This window comes from Triturus cristatus, chromosome 6 (assembly GCF_964204655.1).
Source record: "Triturus cristatus chromosome 6, aTriCri1.1, whole genome shotgun sequence".
Lineage (NCBI taxonomy): Eukaryota > Metazoa > Chordata > Amphibia > Caudata > Salamandridae > Triturus > Triturus cristatus.
In genome coordinates this window covers 1,236,920,569-1,236,939,740 of record NC_140589.1, presented here as the reverse complement: position 1 = coordinate 1,236,939,740, position 19,172 = coordinate 1,236,920,569, and the positions used below count along the sequence as shown (strand labels likewise).

General features: G+C 44.3%; 1 protein-coding gene across 2 annotated transcripts in view; it reads left to right on the top strand.

The window, feature by feature from the left end:
* The window catches only part of RGS7 (regulator of G protein signaling 7), a 1,943,194-nt gene that overhangs the window by 1,909,641 nt on the left and 14,381 nt on the right, over positions 1-19,172 (top strand). The window contains exon 17 of one of the 2 annotated variants that reach the window (XM_085609335.1): positions 6,583-6,662. The exons of the other annotated variant lie outside the window; for it this stretch is intronic. Within the exon in view, the coding sequence (XP_085465461.1) occupies positions 6,583-6,657 (75 nt within the window). The 3' untranslated portion in view covers positions 6,658-6,662. The remainder of the gene's footprint in view (positions 1-6,582; positions 6,663-19,172) is intronic. 2 annotated transcript variants of the gene reach the window in all.

The window sequence follows — 19,172 nt, the reverse complement described above, 5'->3', positions numbered from 1 at the left end:
GGGCCTCCGACGATCCGACTCCCTTAATTGCAAGCCCAGAGGAGCACCAGTGTCAGCACGGCAACAGTAGGACCTGGTGCAGCTCAGGAATACCTGACGAAGTGAGCCCTGTTACTCACCAAAGAGAAGGTGTGGGGACTACCAAGGAACAGCAAGTGCACTTGGGCGGTCTACATAGCAGCAGGTGTTGGTGCACCCCTCCCCCATTGTGAGCTGACGCCCTGCCTGCGGCCTGTGGGAGAAACTTTAGTGGCGCTGGATTGCAGGGTCAACTGCAGCACCTGCACAATGCAGCCAGGAGTTCAGGAGTCAGCCCACTGAACCAGTGGCCGGGGGATGCAGCAAATCCCACTACGACGTCCCAGTTCTTGTCAGACTACCGAATCATGAAATTCTGTACACTGGTTGGGCTGAGGCAGTGGGACACTGATTGAATGCATTCTAGGGAGTGGAGTTGAGGCTGGACGACAGTGGTGGGCCTAACAGGCATAGGTGGGACCAACGCTACCAAAAGGGGATGCTGCTATCTGGTTGCCAGAGGTCCACACCAGTTGGTTTGGCTGCGCTTGGGTGGTACTCCGTCGCCCAGCATTCCTTGTACTTGGGGGAGGAGGAGCAGTCCTCCCTGATGCTTCAATGGCACCAGGAGACTCACGTGATGCGGGATGCTGCTAACGCACCGCCAGAGGTCCGCACTGGTTGGTTTGGCTGCACTGGGGTGGCACGTGCTCAGGTGAAGCACAGGGCCAATGGATAGTCAGTCAACACCCGTCTGCATCTGGACAAGGCTGGGCTGGACCACCCCTGTAAAAAAAAGTGCAGTACACAAACCCAGGACTTTCGGAGTGATAAGGTGAGACATCCCTGTACATATCGAGAGCTTCACTATTTACTCTTGTACCTTGTTAAATATGGGGAAGCACAAGACTGTTGGAAGCTCTGACCTTTTACGTATAGCCCCACATATGCCAACTAGTATAGATACTATGTTGGAGTGCACGGTTGCAGTCATTACCAACAAAATAGCACTCACAGAATGAAAGATGTCGCTTGGGCATGGGACCTGTGTGGGAGACTAACAAAATGGCATTGGGACCATTGCATCTGATGCGCCACGCACAGTTAGCAATTCTGCTGCAAGGGTAATTGCATCTTCCCATTGCTCTGGTTCCATGCTGGGAGCTAGTGCTAGTACAATAGATCCTGAGTCATTTTTGTTGCTCTCTTCTCCCCCTACATTAAACAGTTCTACCTACCCAGCTGGACCTGCAACTAAGCATAAAATATCCAACACACATGTCCCATGGGCCAAGTTAACAATGGTAGGCACACTGGAAGTGGAGGGTCCCAGATTTTTATTTACAGATCCTATTAACATTTGATGAGTACCAAAAGCAATTTGAAAGGATCCTGGAGGAGAAAATTCAGCCCATAATAAGGCTCCTCAAGGCAATTGAGTCCCAGTTAGTTACTTTTTAGAATGTTTGCACTGCAATGGGGGCACCGCAATCATCATAGGCGTCTGGGCATCTGTTGGTACCCAGTAGTAAGCCTATACCACTTGCAGGTGCGGAACCGTCTAAAAATCAGGGCACCCATCAGGTTTTGGCAATATCATCAACCATCTTCCCTCTGGTCCCTGCATCAGGAACGCAAGGATTCTGTAATAGAGAAAGCAACAGTCCCCAGGGCAGTCAACAAGATAGAGTTGACATAAAAAAAGACATATCTTCCAAACTACATGGAGTATCTGCCCCACATGATTATAATTGTCAAAGAAGAGGAGACGATGATCTTGTGGATAAAGCTTTAAACTCTACAATTATAAACTTGCCCCCGAGTGCTGCCCTTATGTATAAATCATGGCTGGGGTGCCACCGCTACAGCAAAACCAGTCAAAGTCTTGGGCCAAACTACATAACAAGGTCACAGATTGGCTCAATGTGCACAAGAATTTTAACCCTGCAGAGAGTTAGAAAATGATTATGACTTGCACGGTAGATTGGATTGAACCTCAATGGAAAATGCTGCTGGAGATTGTGTTCTAGTCAATTTTAGGCACCTTGAATATGTGAGGAAACTTTTGAATGAGCAGTTGATGGCAACAACCAATAGCTCATAGATTGATACATTGCCCTTGGGCTTTTTCTACAAACCGATCTAACAAGCATTACGCTTACCAGTCCGGGGAGCTCAACGACAGCCAGAGTGGGAACTGATGTGTGAAAATGTATTTGCAGTCCTGTCAAACTGCAATGAGGTGGTCTGACTGACAGCTCCAAATGGGTAGGCGCTATCTTCGGTCACCAGACCAACAATCCAAGATTTATAAATTTGGACTGTGGTGATTCTGTATTACTGTCACCGCTTGCAGCTCATGTTGAAGTTGCAGGGCCAATTTCCAGTTGCAAAATATTTTGGATGGGACTGTTATGCAGATCTCTGGATGTTATTTTTTAAGTCCAGCCCATACTCCTCCAAATATTAGGGAACCAGAGCTAAAAATATTGAGCTGGAATGTTGCAGGGCTCCGTGCAAAGATGCTCTTACCTGACTGGCAAAAGTTTGTCAAGTTATATGATGTTATTCTGTTGCAGGAAACCTGGGAAAGCAATTCCATTGATTTTGATGGTTACAAGTGTTTAGCCTTCCAGTGCTACCATCTCGCTTTGGCTGTACTTCGGATGGTCTTTCCATATGGTTTAATTGTTAATTGGTGGTTCTGCACCAGTGTTGAAGACACCCAGAATTGAACTTTCAAGCTTTTATGTATAAGTGGGCTCTGACTCCATTGTACATTTTTACAATAATGATTTTCTGTATGTCCCTAACCAAACATTCCCAGGTTTATTGTCATTTATTTCAGCACAGTTTGAGAAGAAATCCTAGCAGGGCAAGCAACTATACCTCTTTCTAGGGGGTGATTTCAATGCTAGACTACCATTCCGGAAAGCAGGAGGAGAGTAAATGGCCTACAGTAAAGCCGATAAGAGGGGTAAAGAGCTACAGGCTTTTGTTTCATCTGCTAATTTATATAACAGATTGGAGGAGGAGGAGACTGAAACACAAGCTCTGACTACCTTTGGAAGGAAGAATAGCTTTTCCATCATTGACCATGTTTTTATTTCTAATAATCTTAGACATTCTTTAATCCATGGTACTATTGTTGCTAAAAAATTTGGGGATCACAACCCAATTGAGATAACCCTGGCAGTATCCCACAGAGCGACTCATCTGGAAGTCCCAGGTCTTATTAATTTAACACCAACTACAGATAATTTAAGGCTGTGATGGAAGCTGGCTTACCCCCCAAAATCTCTTAATAGGGTAATAGCAGTGAACCTTCAGCTAGTGATGGGTTGTCTATCTGAACATACTAATGGGGAAACAATAGTTTCTTCTTTCATGGCTCTTTGTGAAAAAATCAGATCCTCATTGTTAATACCTGTCACATCAGCCCCCCAATGTCCTTGCTGGTTTGATCACAAATGCTCAATTGCCAATCGCTGAAAAAGAAGGCCTCTAAATACAGAACCCCAGGATCGTACATTAGTGACCGCCTTACGGAAGGCTTATAGAGCAGTCGCAAAAGAGAAGGGTTGAAGTCATCATACAGCAGTGGTCTCTGTTAACTGTTACTGCCAACACACGAGACAGTAAAAGATTCTGGAATGCTGTGCCTAGCATGCGCTTTTCTGACTAAGGAGGAACGACAGTCAGTTGCCACATAAGCTCCGCAAGTTCCTTCCCTTGTTATCGGAGGAACACAGGAAGATCACGGTGCAGGCGATGATAGGCTCGAGAATAGACTATTCCAACGTTCTCTATCTCGGCCTGCCAGAATACCTGCTTCAACGATTACAGGTTGTTCAGAATTCGGCAGCACGTGCTATTTTTGGACTATCTCGCCGTGCCAGAGCCTCGGGCCTTTTGGAGGCTCTGCACTGGCTTCCTGTCCGGAAGCGGATAGTTTTTAAATCTCTCACCCTGGCACACAAAGCCTTGCACACATCTGGAGCAAAATATCTCCAGAAAAGGCTGTCCTTTTATCGTCCTGCCAGATCGCTTAGGTCTGAAGCCTTGTTTTTTGCGGTAGTGCCCCGTGTGAAGAGAGCTCGCATCGGTGGCCGCTCCTTTAAATTTTTAGCGCCTCAGCTGTGGAATAAATTGCCTGTGTCCCTGCGCAGCACCACCAACCTGTTGGCCTTTAGGAAGGGGCTTAAAACTTGGCTTTTCACTTCTTAGTTTCAGGTCCTATCAGGTCTCTTCTTTGTCTGTTTCTGTTCATTTTCCCTGTTGTGTTTTGCGATTAGCGTGCAATTTAAAGCGTCGGGACACTCTTTCGAGTAGCCGCACGCTATACAAAAAACCTGTATAACATAACATAACATCTTACATTTTGTAGACATCTATACAAACGGTAGTCTCCCCCCCTTGTGGTTATGGCAAGGGGCTGACCCACCCCGTATAGTTGTTTTTTTGAACGAAATTGAGGCTGCTATTCAAGAAAGTGCAGGTGGTAAAGCATCAGGTCCCGATGGTGTTTCCATTGATATTATCAAATGTAATTTAAATCTGTAGGCTCCAAGTACATGTGCATATTAGGCCAAACTATTCTTCACTTCCTTCCTCTTGGACTTCTTTGGTCATTGTTCCCATTTTCAAAAACGGAAATAGGGCGGAGCCAAAATGCTACTGTCCTATTTCCTTGATTGACATTCTAGCGAAAATTCTGGGTAGGGTTTTGTAAATTCGAATAGTAGAGTGGGCTGACAAACAAAAGGAACTAAACGTCTGTCAATATGGTTTTAGATGCAGCATAGTGACTGTTGAGCAAAGCCTAAATTTAAGCCCGATTATCGGGAAGTATACCGTGGCCAAACAGTCAACATTGTACCTCGCCTTCATCGACCTGTCAGTGGCATTTGACTGTGTCGACCAGGGAAAATTGTAACATTTGCTTATTAAATTAAAAATGGACCCATCTACAGTACATTTACGCATTTCCCTAGATACTGGTACCAAGGCTCGAGTAAGGTGCGGGAGCAAGGGGGAAGTTTCTGATGAGTTTAGTATTAAGCGGGGGGGTCTGCCAGGGGAGCATACTAGCTCCATCACATTTTATTTTATATAAAATGAGCTCAGTGTAGAACTTACTAAGAGCCCCCCTGATGTACTTATGGTGTGCGGCACCCCCTTCCCTGCGTTACTGTATACGGATGATGCAGTTTTAATTGCTTGTACTCCCAAACCTTGCGTCTTTTAGCACAGGCCTTTGTTAAGTACATGGCAAGTTTTAATCTGTCAACTAATTTTAACTAGTTATTTCTAATGACATGAGATGTAGAGTGCAAAACTACACTCCATTACTGTTGGCACAAACATTTTAACTAGCATTTTTTCTTTCTGAAGGATCAATTTTAGTTCTTTGGGTTCATGGACACCACATATTGGGTCTCTACTTAGTTTGCCATCACCAAAGGGTGTGAGGCCCCTGAAACCACAATTGCAAATATACTCCGCATAGTGCGCCCCCATTGCGAATTATGGCACTGACGTTTGGGGATCGCGCAATCCTACTAACCACCAGAGGGAGCATAGATTATTTGAGCGACTATATCCATAGTCGACCAACCATTTTGTGGTTATCCACCTGGAGCTAGGAAGACGCTACACTAACAAAGAATATAATTAATGACAGATTGCTTGCGATAAGGGTCTCTCCATCCCTTGGTTGGCTTATGTTAAAAAATCCTTGGAAGTAATAGGCCTACTTGATATATTTTTGGATAGAGGACCACCGACTGCTGCTTGTAGAAAGCAAGTAAGGCGTTTACTATTGGAGAAAGCTGCAACAGACAGATTGCGGGCAGAAAGCAATAACATGAGTGTTACAGATTACTTGTATTTAAATGTAGGTGATTCCCTACCACAAATAGGAGATGGGTATTTTGCTTGTATGTTACTGTTCAGCTTTAGGGCTGGCGCAACAAAATTTATTTTATGCTTCCCTTCCGGCATCAGCATGAGGATATGCCCTTGTATCAATCAGTTTAAACAAACCATGATGCACTTTCTCTTCTTTTGCGATTTTTATGTGTTATATACAAAAAGTTCGCTTATGCCTTTTATGCGATTCAGAAAGATACGGTCCTGTATGCAGGCGTATCGCTTTTTACACACCATGACAGATGATGACTCTTGTTGCTTTCTAGCTATGTTTCTCCAAGCTGCAGTATCCTCCAGAAAAACAATATTAGAGGATTGATTTTACTAAGAATTTCTTGCTCAGGTTTTAAAGTAATTTTTGTCTGCAACATGCAAATTTATTACAATTTTGTTTACTGCTAATTTTATTCAGGTTTATGTGTTTTAATTTTATTACCAGTTTATGTATTATGGTGTCTCTGCCTCTTTGGACAGTGTTTGTATGTATGTATCATTTGTGTGCATTTACGGCTATTTTATAGCCCAATAAAGATGACTTTGACAGAACTGTTACCGTGCAGTGTTTGATACAGGATCTTTTGCCTTACCCTGTGCAAGCTAACACTAAACCCTTCACCACATTTATTTTTGTAGGGCCGAAACATCCCCATTTTCCCATGCCATAAAAACTGTACACCAACACTGAGGTCGAGTTCTAACCTGTTGTGAACGAGGTAGAAGGATCTTGAATTCTACATGAGTTTGCCTGCAGTGTCTTTTTTTACCTGTGTTGATCCATGCTGTTGTGTGTTTGCTGTGGCTTTCGCTTCGAAATTCGGTCAGTGTAGCTATGTGTGTCAAAGTTGTCGAAGTGGATATTTCACAAGCTTCTGCAGTAATCAGTGTTTCTGTGGTTTTTGCCTTGCTTTGTTGGGTAGGGTAACAATCAAGGAAATGAGGCAAATTCTTTTATTGTGCCCTAAAAATAAATCCCTCTCTTGCTCCTTTGGTCCTCCAATTTCCAGCAAAATTTGGGGCATATCAGCAAGGCGGCGCTAGAAAATTATCGCTGCTTTTGCGGCCGTTTTCTGCCGAAAAGTGGCGATAATTTAACGCCTAATTAGCAAGGTCACGCTAACGCGTGAAACCTTGCAGTAGCGCACAAAATCTTAACGCCCAGCTTTGCATCTCTAATGAGATGCAAAGTGGACGTTCCTGACCTAACATGGCAGGAGAAATGTCGCTAATATCATCAAGCCCCACGCTATGAAGCATAGCGGCAGGAAAAGTAGCGATAACCCCTGTTATTGCTACTTTCCTTACGCCTGCTTCAGGACTGACTTAGCCATGATATCCTATGGAAGGTGGATATCATGGCTAAGTTTGTGAGTCCCTATCAACAAGCTAACACCACATTTCGTGAGATTATCACGATAATCTCACGTTAGGCAGTTAGCGCTAGGATTTTTATCGCTTTTGAGATAAGCGTTGCTAATAGCACGCTATCTCAGCGATAAAAATCCACGCTAGCTGGCGATAATTATCCTAGCGCTAAGTGCGCTTAGCGATAATTATCGCCGGTTGTTGCTGATATGCCCCTTAAACCCTAGCACTAAAAGTGTCTGCTCCTGCATGTTTCAAACCTTCCTACACCAATGTAGCCTTTTTGTTTAGGTAGATATATCGATTAACTCTTTTGCATTAGATTTTTAAAACTTTACACGTCATATGTTCAGGCAGAGGAATGACATAGAAGAGTTAAGGCATAAGGTTAAGCCCAACCTGAAGATCAGCCGAGAACATGTTTAATCTAAAAAAAACTCAAATTTGTGTTGCTCTGCGTTGTTGCCGCAGCATGTTGCAATGTGATTTATGTTTCGTCAAAAAACATTTGATTTATTCAGTGATTTTATATTATAAAACTGCAGTGCTCGCCAGGATCAAATGCCAGTTTATATTTCATGAACTTCTGCTGAGAGGGGTCACTTGACTTCTTCCTAATGTCGAAATTTGTGTGCGTAATTTTTGAATGACATTGCAGCTGTTCAGATAAGGTTTTGTTTAGGTTTTTATGGAGGAAAATCATAGCTTTGGAATGTTACTACAAAATTAACAGTTATACAATCTAAGGAAGCGCACAGCCTGGCATTTGAAACTGACAAGTACAATTAATTGTAATTATTTTGTATGTATGTATATTGCAGTATTTGAAAAGAAGTGTACCCTTGAATCACTGGTGACAAAATGGCATCTCTGGTATTTCTGCTGATAACACCAGCCAGTATTGTGTAACCAGTGTTGTTTCAGGAAATAACACCCACACCAAAGCTTGCAGAATTCACATAAATGAGAGTATCCTAATACACGTTTTCAGCCGTGCATAAACGGAATAGCAATTGATTACAAAAAAAGATGGAAAAAATACAAAATAATAATATTGAGGAAATTACATGAAAAATCTTTTATTTTGCTCGTGAAAGCAGGAAATGATTTAAATAATATAAAAAATTGAAAACTTTGACATGCATATCTGATGGGTGGTCAGGAGCAGAGATTATGGGAATGGGCGAGGATCGGGAGCAGGGGGAGGGATCCCGTGAGGAGGTGAGAAGATTCAAAGGAGCTAGAAAGGTCTTAAGAGTTGGGGAATGAGCGGTACTGGACACAAAAATAAGGACCAAAAAAGGGAACAAGCTTTGGCAAAGCCAGCAGGTCTCGCCTATGTCAGAGCGATTGACTTTGTCAATGTCTTTTAGCCCTGCTGTAGAGCAGGGGCGGACGCTCCATTAAGGCGAAGGAGCGCCGCCCCCTGCCACCAGCAGAAAATAAAACGATAATAAAACAGGTTTTATACTTGTTTTATTATCATTTTATTTTAATCCCCTGGACCCTCCCCCAAGACTCGGATGAGTCTTGGGAGCGGGTCCAGGGGCTGACACTGCTGGTGGGGGAGTGGTAGGCACTCCCTACACTGCGCATGAGGTGTTTTGCTGGCTGTCTCAGGTCGGCCAAACCCCTAATGCACAGTGAAGCTCTCTCCAGTCTCAGCTGTATTGCTGGGGCTGGAGAGAGTAGGCCCAGGCGCCCAGTCTGCCTGGGAGCGCAAGTTGCTGGTGCTCTGGCCAATCCTGAAGCTGCTCTCATGTGTGAGCAGCTTCCAGATTGGTTGCAGGGCAGGCTGGGAGCCTGTGCCCAGGTCCAGAAGAAGAATGAAGCGATTATGCGGGAGACGGTTGTGGCCGCAAGGTAAGTTTATTTTAATTTTTTTTCCTTCTTACTTGTCCCCCCCAAACCTCCCCACCTCCCTCCTCTGGCCCTGCTCGGCCTCCCCCTCCATACTTTGGGAGGGGATGGGCCACTACTGCTGTAGAGCAGTGTGGCTAAAATTAAATTTAAAAAATACTATAATGTGTGAAGCTAAAATAAAGTGCTATGGCATTGTTGCTATTGTGTGTTTGTTTTTTGCATCCTTCATTATTCCTTCATTTCTTTTACAGCTTTGGTTGTAGAATGGGAAGCATATGGCAAATGATAGGATGCACTCCCCTACTCACCATTGAGATTTTTTACCGCACTTTCAAACCCTTACAAAAAGATGAAAGTGGTTTGAAATGCAGTAAATGTTTTTGGCACCAATAACGAGTATTGTACAGACTCTAAACAGGAACTGTGGGGACCAACAACCTGGCAAATACCAATTTTTGAGCAGTGGGTACTATGCTGTAATTTTACCCAGTGCTTTAAATGGGGCTGTACTCACAGGTACTGAGTACCGACACTTCTCATTTTTTTCCCTTCAAGCAGGGCTAGACTGGCCGTAGTGGGCACCGGGCATTTTCCCGGTGGGCCAGAAGGGTGGGGCCCGCTTTTGGACTGGTGGGAGCCAGTTTTGTTTCTGGGGGCCAGTTTTGCAGCAGTGCTCCAATATGGGCCCCCTGTAACAAAAGCACAGCAGCAGTGATTCCCACCAGCCCCCCCCCCCAAAACCCTGCATTCCCACCCCAAGCCGGTCCAAAGTAATTGCCAGGGCTGGTTTGCCCTCCCAGTCCGGCCCTGCCTTCAAGTATCCCCACTTCTCCACCGCCAAGGAAAGTACAGGTACTCGTGTCTGATATACTGTTTTTTGCTGGTGCGGCTAAGTCTCTCAGGGTGGAGCCTGCCTCCAGGATACTCTGACAGCCAAAGCCCTGCTGTTACCCTGTGCTGGGCCCCTGCTGAACTGTTAAGCAGCAGGTCATTTGCATTTGTCGTGGACACGCGGGTGTTGAGAATTTAACCTTCACGTTAAGCTTGACAGAGCAGTATCCTTTCAGGCCTTGCCCTGTCAATCACATTCACACTATCATGTGCATTTGTGAACACACTGGAATCCAGGCAACGCACTGAGGGCAGGAATTAAGGAAGCCACAGGAGGTAAGAAGTTAACAAGCATTGGTAAATGCATTAGATTTCACCTATGTGATTTATTAATAAGCTGCTTTAAATTACAGAAAGTCTGTTAAAGTGTTATGACATGTTTAAGTACAAAAAGGCTTTATATTGTGCTGTTAGTACTGGTATAGTGCGGGAAAGTAATATCAACATTTTACAAAAATAAAATGGATCGGGGAAAAATAATAGATTTAATCGTTGTAATAGCAATATTACGTGTTTAGAGGAGTTCCGACAATTTTTGGGTCTGGTGCCACTGCACCTGCTGCACTATTGACCTTAGCGTTTGCTAGATAACTGCACTTGTTTAGTTGTAAAATATAGCAATATTATGTTTTTAGGGGAATTCTGATAACTTTTGGGTCTGGGTCTTGGTCTGCTGCACCAGTCAAATAGTGACCCTGTTGCCTGCAAGATAATTGCACTTGTGACTGCCTGTTTAGTAGTAAAATATAGCAATTATTGGTGTTTAGTGGAGTTATGACAACCTTTGGCCCCAGTGCCACTGCACCTGCTGCACCATTTAAATCAAGCCCCATTTAACTGCAATTGTGGCTTCCTGTATAGTAGTAAAATATAGCAATATTAGGTGTTTAGAGGAGCTGTGACAACTTTTGGGCCTGGTGTTGCTGTACCATTCAAATCATGACCCTGTTGTCTGCAAGGTAACTGCAATTGCGACTGCCTGTTTAGTAGTAACATATAGCAATTTTAGGTGTTTAGTGGGGGTGCCTAGAGCTTTAGGTCCTGGTGTCACTGCACCTGCTGCACGATTGAAATCATGACCTTGTTGTCTGCAAGGTAATTGCACTTGTGACTGCTTGTTTAGTTTTAAAATATAGCAATAATATGTTTCTAGTGGGGTCCCTAGAGCTTTTGGCCCCTGTGTATTTGAACCCGCTGCATCATTCACATCAAGTCACGTTTAATTGCAATGTAACTGCAATTGTGACTGTCTGTTTAATAGTCAAATGTAGCAATATTGTGTGTTTAGAGGAGTTCTGACAACTGCAGCTGCACCTGCTGCACCATTCAAATCATGACCCTGTAACTGCACTTGTGGCTGCCGGGTTATTAGTAAAATATAGCATGGCTCTTGTATATTAACTTTATTTTTAATGTGCTGAGTTTATTACAACATTTAGAATTTGATCATAATGACCAAATAAATTAAGTTAAAAAAATCTATCCGATAATGCCTACAAAGCGCAAAGAAAGGTACTGAGGCATGAATAGGAAATGCCACAAAAGTTCTAAGGCTCAAGCATATGCTTTACACACATAAGTAATAAAAAGAAAGCATTTTAGCATACTGTTAGAAGCTACTTGACTATTCCTTGGGAAGAGATCTTATCTTGATAGTGAATGGGGCTTAAACAGCGTGAACAGCTTTGATAGAAGTATCAGGGGAAGTTAACCAAAAAATATAAAGTCCACCCAAAAGCGAATTAACACAGTATTTTGGCAAGAGGAACTGATAAGAACCCCCTTTTAAGATATATTAAATAAAGGAGATTTCAACGCTGTGGAGGCGAACCCTAAAAATGTCTTTTATCCTGCCTGAGCTATTTGGGTGAATGTTTGTCTGCTTGCTTGCGTACCCATTTGTGTGTAAACGAAAGAGGAAGAGAGAGAATTTGGATACTACCAGAAGGGGTTTAAAGGAATTGTGTGGATTGCTTTGTAGGTGCATGTGTGCTCGGGCCTGTGTGAGTGTGTGCTCACCAGGGCAGGACTGGCCAGAGCGGGCACCGGGCATTTCCCCGGTAGGCCGCTAGGGTGGGGACCGGTTTTGGCCCCCTTGGGGCCGTTTTTGTTACCAGGGGGTCGGCAATATCGGCCCCCTGTAACAAAATAGGCCGAAACCGGCCCTCGCAAACTGCTCGGCTGCACTCACCCCAGGGGGACCAGCTGGGCAGTTTGCCAGGGCCGGTTTCTGTTCCCAGTCCAGCCCTGGTGCTCACACGGGAATGAGTATTGAGCCCAATGCAAAAAAATAACCAGGGCCACTGGAACTATGCAACAAGAGAGGGACAAATTATACATCAGGTTTGGCTAAATTGTGTAGCAAGAAAAAGCAAATTATGTGGCGTAATGTGGCACATTTTCTGACTGTATTACCCCATTGTTTTGTAATTTCGACATTTATTAACATTGGATATAGATTGCACCTTAGCTTAACACCGAAACATAAAAATAAGCAACAGAAACATGAGAAGTCAACCTTTGCAAGGACCTTCCAATGCATGGCAACACCTGTTGCTGAAATTTTACTAACTTTACTTTCAGATAGAAACAAACGTTTATTGTTAAAATCTGCAGATAATGCGGAAAATGCAGCAGATCCATAATTATGCAAAATATAGTTGAATAATTCGATACCCCTGATAATACCAGTGTGCCATCGAGAAGTAGCACTAGTTAAGCAAATGTTGGCAAAGCCACTAGTTGTGGCCTTGGTCACACAGGTTCAATCGTTCATTCAAAAAGAAAATTGCCATTATTAGTCATAAGCATGCAAAAATAAATTGAAATAAAAAGAATTTGCCATTTCACATAATTTAACAGTACCAGTGCTCCCTATCAGGTAGGTGACTTAGAACTGGTTTAGAACCATTTTCTAGTTTTAAGACACGTCACATTTTTAAACACACACAAGGACCGAAAAAATGGATAAAAAGTGGAAAGAAAAAAAACATTGCCAAAGTGAAGTACTGGCCCACAAGCCTGGCACTGAAGTGAATTTTTTAAAGGCAAATTTGCGGTGAACAACCTTTACAACGCAACTATTACAACGCACTACACTTACAACAAATTTTTTACAACGCAACATCCACTACAACGCATTCCATTACATCGCATGACACTACAACGCATGTTTAAAACTACCTTTACAACGCATTCCATTACATCGCATACTACCTTTACAACGCATACCATTACAACGCAATCCAACACTTACCCTACTGTTGCACCCCCTGGAGTTAGAATAGTAATTTTTACCCCTATACTATCCAATACTTACCTTAAATGCAATTTAATATTATGCGTTGTAATGGTATGCATTGTAAAGGTGGTATGCGATGTAATGGAATGCGATGTTGCGTTGTAAAAAATGCGTTGTAAGTGCATGCGTTGTAAAAGTGTGCGTTGTAACGACATACATCCCAAATTTGCCCATGTGATCAGGAAAAATGCCACAAGACGGACAGTGGCCATCATGGGCTGACCCTTTACCCCATGCTATATGTTGCGGTGGGTGGAAGCAGAATGATAGTTAAACAGACCGTTGGTTGAAGAGAGTACAAGACCCTCCACATACATATGCATTTTTTATTTCTGTATGTAGTTTAAATTCATAAGGCTGGAGAGACATCTAATGCTGTCTCTGACCAAGCCTGAAAATAAAAAGGGGTTATCTGGAATTCATTTTCAGGCAGGAGCTGAAGAAGGACCTATCTGTGATGTTATTTGCTGTTATTATTGGTTTCTCTGGTCTCGAGTTAAGGTAAGAGAGGATTAGGAACCTGTATGTTTTTATGGGATGGGGGGTGGGAAGGTGAAGGGGGCGACAATGAATAGAATATGGCATGGCTGCATAAAATGCATTAAAGGGGTTCAGTAGGCTGTAAGGTACGAATCCTCTGCTCTTTATTGTCATTGTACAGCTCTCTAAGATGAGCGATAGATGAATTGGGTACCTTTTTCCTAGACTTATCTAGCAAGGAAAGAGACTTGCAGAATCCGTCCATTGCACCCAGTGAGTTCTTTTCTTAGGCTGCCTTTTCACGGTGGACAACACAGCCCTGTTAAATCGCCAACCTGAACAAACAATATTGAATTTGTGTGAGTTTGCTGAGATTCCTTGTATGCCAGAAGATACCATGACTCAGTCTGTCTTGGTTATTTGAGGCCTCAAACATATTTCCATTTGTTACGTAGGATAGCTAGAACCATGACCCTAGATGTTCCTAGAAGGTGGTGGCTTCAAGCAGAGGGTGGCAGATGGTATGCATTCTATAGTGTGGTGGCACTAATACATGACTAGTAATATTTTTCAAAGAATATGATAGCATCTTTATGGATCACTGAGCTGAGATATTATTATCTCTTCCATAGTTTGGTGATCAGGAAGGATAGCCCTGTATGGGATTAGATTCACTTTGCAGTTTTTCTCGTATTGCAAGGGACACAGACCTTTCTGAACCTGATCCTTGTATTTTTAGCTGGGAGAGCTTCACCTTCATTTCGTGTTGTGTTCTGTTGTGTGGCTCAACTTGAGCCAGGATGTTTTCAGGTTTCTTGGGGACATTATCAGTCGTGTCTATCGTTGTTTGTGATGTGTCCAGTAAATTCCAAATTTGGCAATTTCCCACAGTAGTGGTGTCATTGTAGGAAATTATTGAGGTGTTTGCAATAGCCACCTTTCTTTGTTCATACTTAGCCTCAAAGATGGGATATAGTCTGTTGCTGCCAGGAACTTCTTTCACTAAGTATTAAGGGTTCTTGCTTGCCTTCCTAGCACGTTTTTTCTGTCTCTTAGTTTGAGCAAGGGATCATTGGCTCGTGTAGATCAACATCAGTCACCAATTTCTGTTTGATTGGCATTGATGGGTGCTCTATCAACTCCTGGCTAGTGAGATTTCCTCCCGTCGTACTGAGCGTCTCATTAGTATCTGCAATATGTTGTTGTTCTTGTTCTGCCGCTCAAACGTGAGGCCGGTAGCTCAGCTCTTGGGTATGCACACTAGATACGGTTTCTGGCTTTGGATTTTTCCTTTCATTCAAAATAGACATTAAAATAGCTGGCTTAGTACTTAACTAGCCAACAATAGGTAATTATTTCTTGCATCCTTGTTATCCAGTCCATCAGTTTGTCTAGTTTCGCATTTAGACCAGTGACGTGGGAGACTATTACGTTCCTAAGGTCGATTTGGATGTTCAGTTTGTCTGACTGCATATTAAGTGCCATAATTGATGTCTGTAAAATGTTTAATGCATGAACATTGGAAATATTGCCCGTTTTTAAATGTAAGCTCTCACAATTTGCGTTAGTTTTGCCGGGGCACTAGATGTCAGTTTATGTTTGTTAATTCACTCTTCTTGAGTGAATTGCTCAGATGGGTTTAACATTTTAATAGCAGGTTGCTCATGCCCTACATGATCATCCACCAGGTTGATGGTCTTAACTTCCATTGCCTGGTTTAGACCCGCATTTTTTGTTCATGAAATTGAATTCAGCCAGGAGTTGTCCCCCTCCTCGATGCAGTAGATGTTTGTATGCGGAGAGGACTGGCATGGGCCAGGACTTGGTATTGAATAGTGGCTAGTTTGCTGCGTGGACCTGAGACAGTATTGTGGTAAGTTTACCTGCTGACACTTCACTATTTCTAAGCACTGTTACTTTTCTATTGTTAGTTGGGCTCACCCTGGCCCGTTGATCGGGATTTAATAATTACTCAGATTTTTAGGCCTGAGTGGGTTAGGCAGTCCCACAGTGTTTTCTGTCTTTGAGTAGATGCGAGCTGCCAGGTCTTTTAAAAACCTATATTTACAGCTACAGTTCATTTTCCCAAATAATGTCTGGATTGGTGATATCAGTAGGCTGCTCTGGGCTTCACTTATTCTCTAGCTTGGGTTTCCTTGTGTTCTGTTTTTTGGTTCAATCGTTTCTGTGCAACCTGTTGTCTAACTTTACCAGATCTCATTTTCCTGTGGCCGCCTGTTTTCCTTAGTTGTCCAGGTCTGCATTGCAATATTGACAGCAAACAGAAGCCCTGTTTTTTTTACATGTTTTGGGTGTATGCTGACAACTTGGGGAGATATGGCTGGGGGAGCAGACATCAAGCTCACAAACTGCACCTCGACCTAGTGGGGCCTTCACCGTAAAGTCAGGCTCAACCCAATGTGGCTACACTAACGGACACCCTATCATAGCGCCATGTCAGGTTCCTTTAGACAGAACTTCAGTTTCATATTAGACTGTGCTTCAGGCCTCGAGCCACAAACGGCTCACAGCAAGCGTCTCTGGCCAACTCAGGGTATCTCAGAATGTTTCAGAGCTAAGTATTTCAGTAATGCTGCTCTGAGCATTCATGGCTGACAACCATGTTTCAGACCAAGTGACTCCCACCGTCGCAACTTCACGGTCACTATGGCCCTTCGTACCTCCATGTATCTGCCACTGCTTGCTATTCTCCCAACACAAACCAAGCAAGCCAAGTAGGAGCAAAAATGGGCACCGAGGCAGATGCTGAAGTAGTGGCTGGAGCGTGAGAGCATGAGAGGGAGGCTGCTGTGATAGTGTGGACGTGAGGGGCTCAAAATGGGTCATCAGGCAACTGAGAAGGAAGGTCAGAGAGCTTGCGAGGAAGGTTGATGGCGGGTGTTTGGATTAGGCCTTATGACCCTTACCGGAGTTTTTTGTTGGCTTATTGCCTGCAGTTCTGTGCAATCCTGTGGTTGTCCTGTGACTTAAAAGACTTGTGAGCAGTTTGAAGAAGTTTTTTGCCACTGGTCGACCCACCTGTGAAGGGCCCACCGCAACAGCAGTGCCACAGTGCCACAAGCAAGCGCACTGGTGGCAAGCAGCGAGTGGCCTCGGCCGAGCCTGCTTGATGCTCTCGCCCAATGCACCATAATCTCAGGTGAGCTCACCGGAAATCACGATCTTGGCCACGTAGGCCTGCGAATCCACCTAGGCAAACCCCAGTTCCACGGCCGCAGTGATGGCAATGCGGCGGTTACCTGCAGTCTCCCCCACAGCAATTCAACGTTTCTGTTGCTTACGGCTCATTTGAAGTGGGGTAAATTAGAGTGGGGTTGATTGGACTGGAAAGTGGATTGGATTGGATTGAAGTGGGGTGGATTGGAGTCTGGTGGGCTGGATGGATTGGATTGAGTGGAAGGACTGAACTGGGGTGAGGTGAATTAAATTGGGGTACAGTGGGGTGGATTGGAGTGCTGTGAAGTGGGGTGTTGTTGAGTGGGGTGGACTGCATGAGGTGGATTAGATTGGAGTAGGGTGGGAGGATTGGACTGGGGTGGAGTGGAGTGTGGTGTATTAGAGTGGGGTGGATTGGATTAGAGTGGGGTGGACTGGAGTGGGATGGGATCATGTGGGTTGGATTGGTATGGGGTAGAGTACATTGGAGTGGAGTAGGTTGAATTGCAGTGAGGTGGATTGGTATGAGGTGGTTTGGATTAGGGTGTGGTGAACTGGATTGGATTGAGGTGGACTGGATTGGGGTGGGGTTGATTGGATTGGAGTGGAGTGGGGTGGATTTGAATGGGGTAGATTGGATTTGGCTGGATTGGGGTGAATTGTACTGGTGTGGTGTGGATTGTTTTGGAGTGGGGTGGATTGGATTGGATTGGAATGGAGTGGGGTGAATTGGATTGGGGTGAGATATATTGGATTTGAGTGGGGTAGACTGGAGGGGAGTAGATTGGAGTAGGGTGGATTTTTTTTTATTGGACTGGGGCAGATTACTTTGGATTTGAGTGGAGCGGATTGGAGTGGGGAAGATTGGAGTGGGACAAATTGTTTTGGATTGGAGTGGGGCTGCTTGGAGTGGGGCAGATTGTTTTGGATTGGAGTAGGGTAGAGTGTTTTGGATTGGAGTTGAGAACTTTGGAGTGGGGGAGATTGGTTTGAATTGAAGTAGGGTTGATTATTCTGGATTAGAGTGGGGCGATTGATTTTGGATTGGAATGGGCAGATTGTTTTGGATTGGAGTGGGGCAAATTAGTTTGGATTGGAGTGGGGCTGATTGTTTTGGACTGGAGTTGGCCAGATTTGTTTGGTTAGGACTGGGGAAGACTGTTTTGGATTGAAGTGGAGGTGGATTGTGGTGGACTGGATGGGGGAGGGGTGGAATCGGGGTAGAGTGGGATGGATTGGATTGGGGTGAAGTGGATTGAATTAGAGTGGGGTAGATTGGATTGGGCTGGATTAGATTGGTGTGGGGTGGACTGGATTGGATTGGAATAGAATTGAGTGGGGTGGACTGTGGTGGATTGGAGTGGGGTGAATTGGGATGGACCTAGTGGATTTGGATGAGCTGGATTACTTTGGATTGGGGCTGATTGGAGTGGGCAGATTGTTCTGGATTGGATCGGGGCTGAATGTAGTTGGGCGGATTAGAGTGGGACAGACTGTTTTGGATTGGAGTAGGGCGGATAGGAGTGGGCGGATTGGATAGGAGCAGATCGGATTGATTGTGGCAGACTGGAGTGTGGCATATTGTTTTGGATTGGAGTGGAGGTGGATTGTTGTGGACAGGACTGGAGTGGGTTACGGTGGATTCGGGCAGAGTGGGATTGATTGGATTGGAGTGTAGTGGATTGAATTAGTGGTGTAGATTGATTGGGCTGGATTAGATTGGTGTGGGGTGGAATTGATTGGAATAGAATGGAGTGGGATTGGAAAGGAGGCACATTGGATTGGGGCAGACTGTTTTGGATTGGAGTGGGGCAGATTGTTATGGATTGGAGTGGGGCAAATTAGTTTGGATTGGAGTGGGGCTGATTGTTTTGGACTGGAGTTGGCCAGATTGTTTTGGTTAGGACTGGGGCAGACTGTTTGGATTGAAGTGGAGGTGGATTGTGGTGGACTGGATGGGAGTGTGGTGGAATCGGGGTAGAGTGGGATGGATTGGATTGGGGTGAAGTGGATTGAATTAGAGTGGGATAGATTGATTGGGCTGGATTAGATTGGTGTGGGGTGGAATTGATTGGAATAGAATGGAGTGGGGTGAATTGGGAGGGACTGGGTGGATTGGGGTGAGCTGGATTGCATCGGAGTGGGGTGG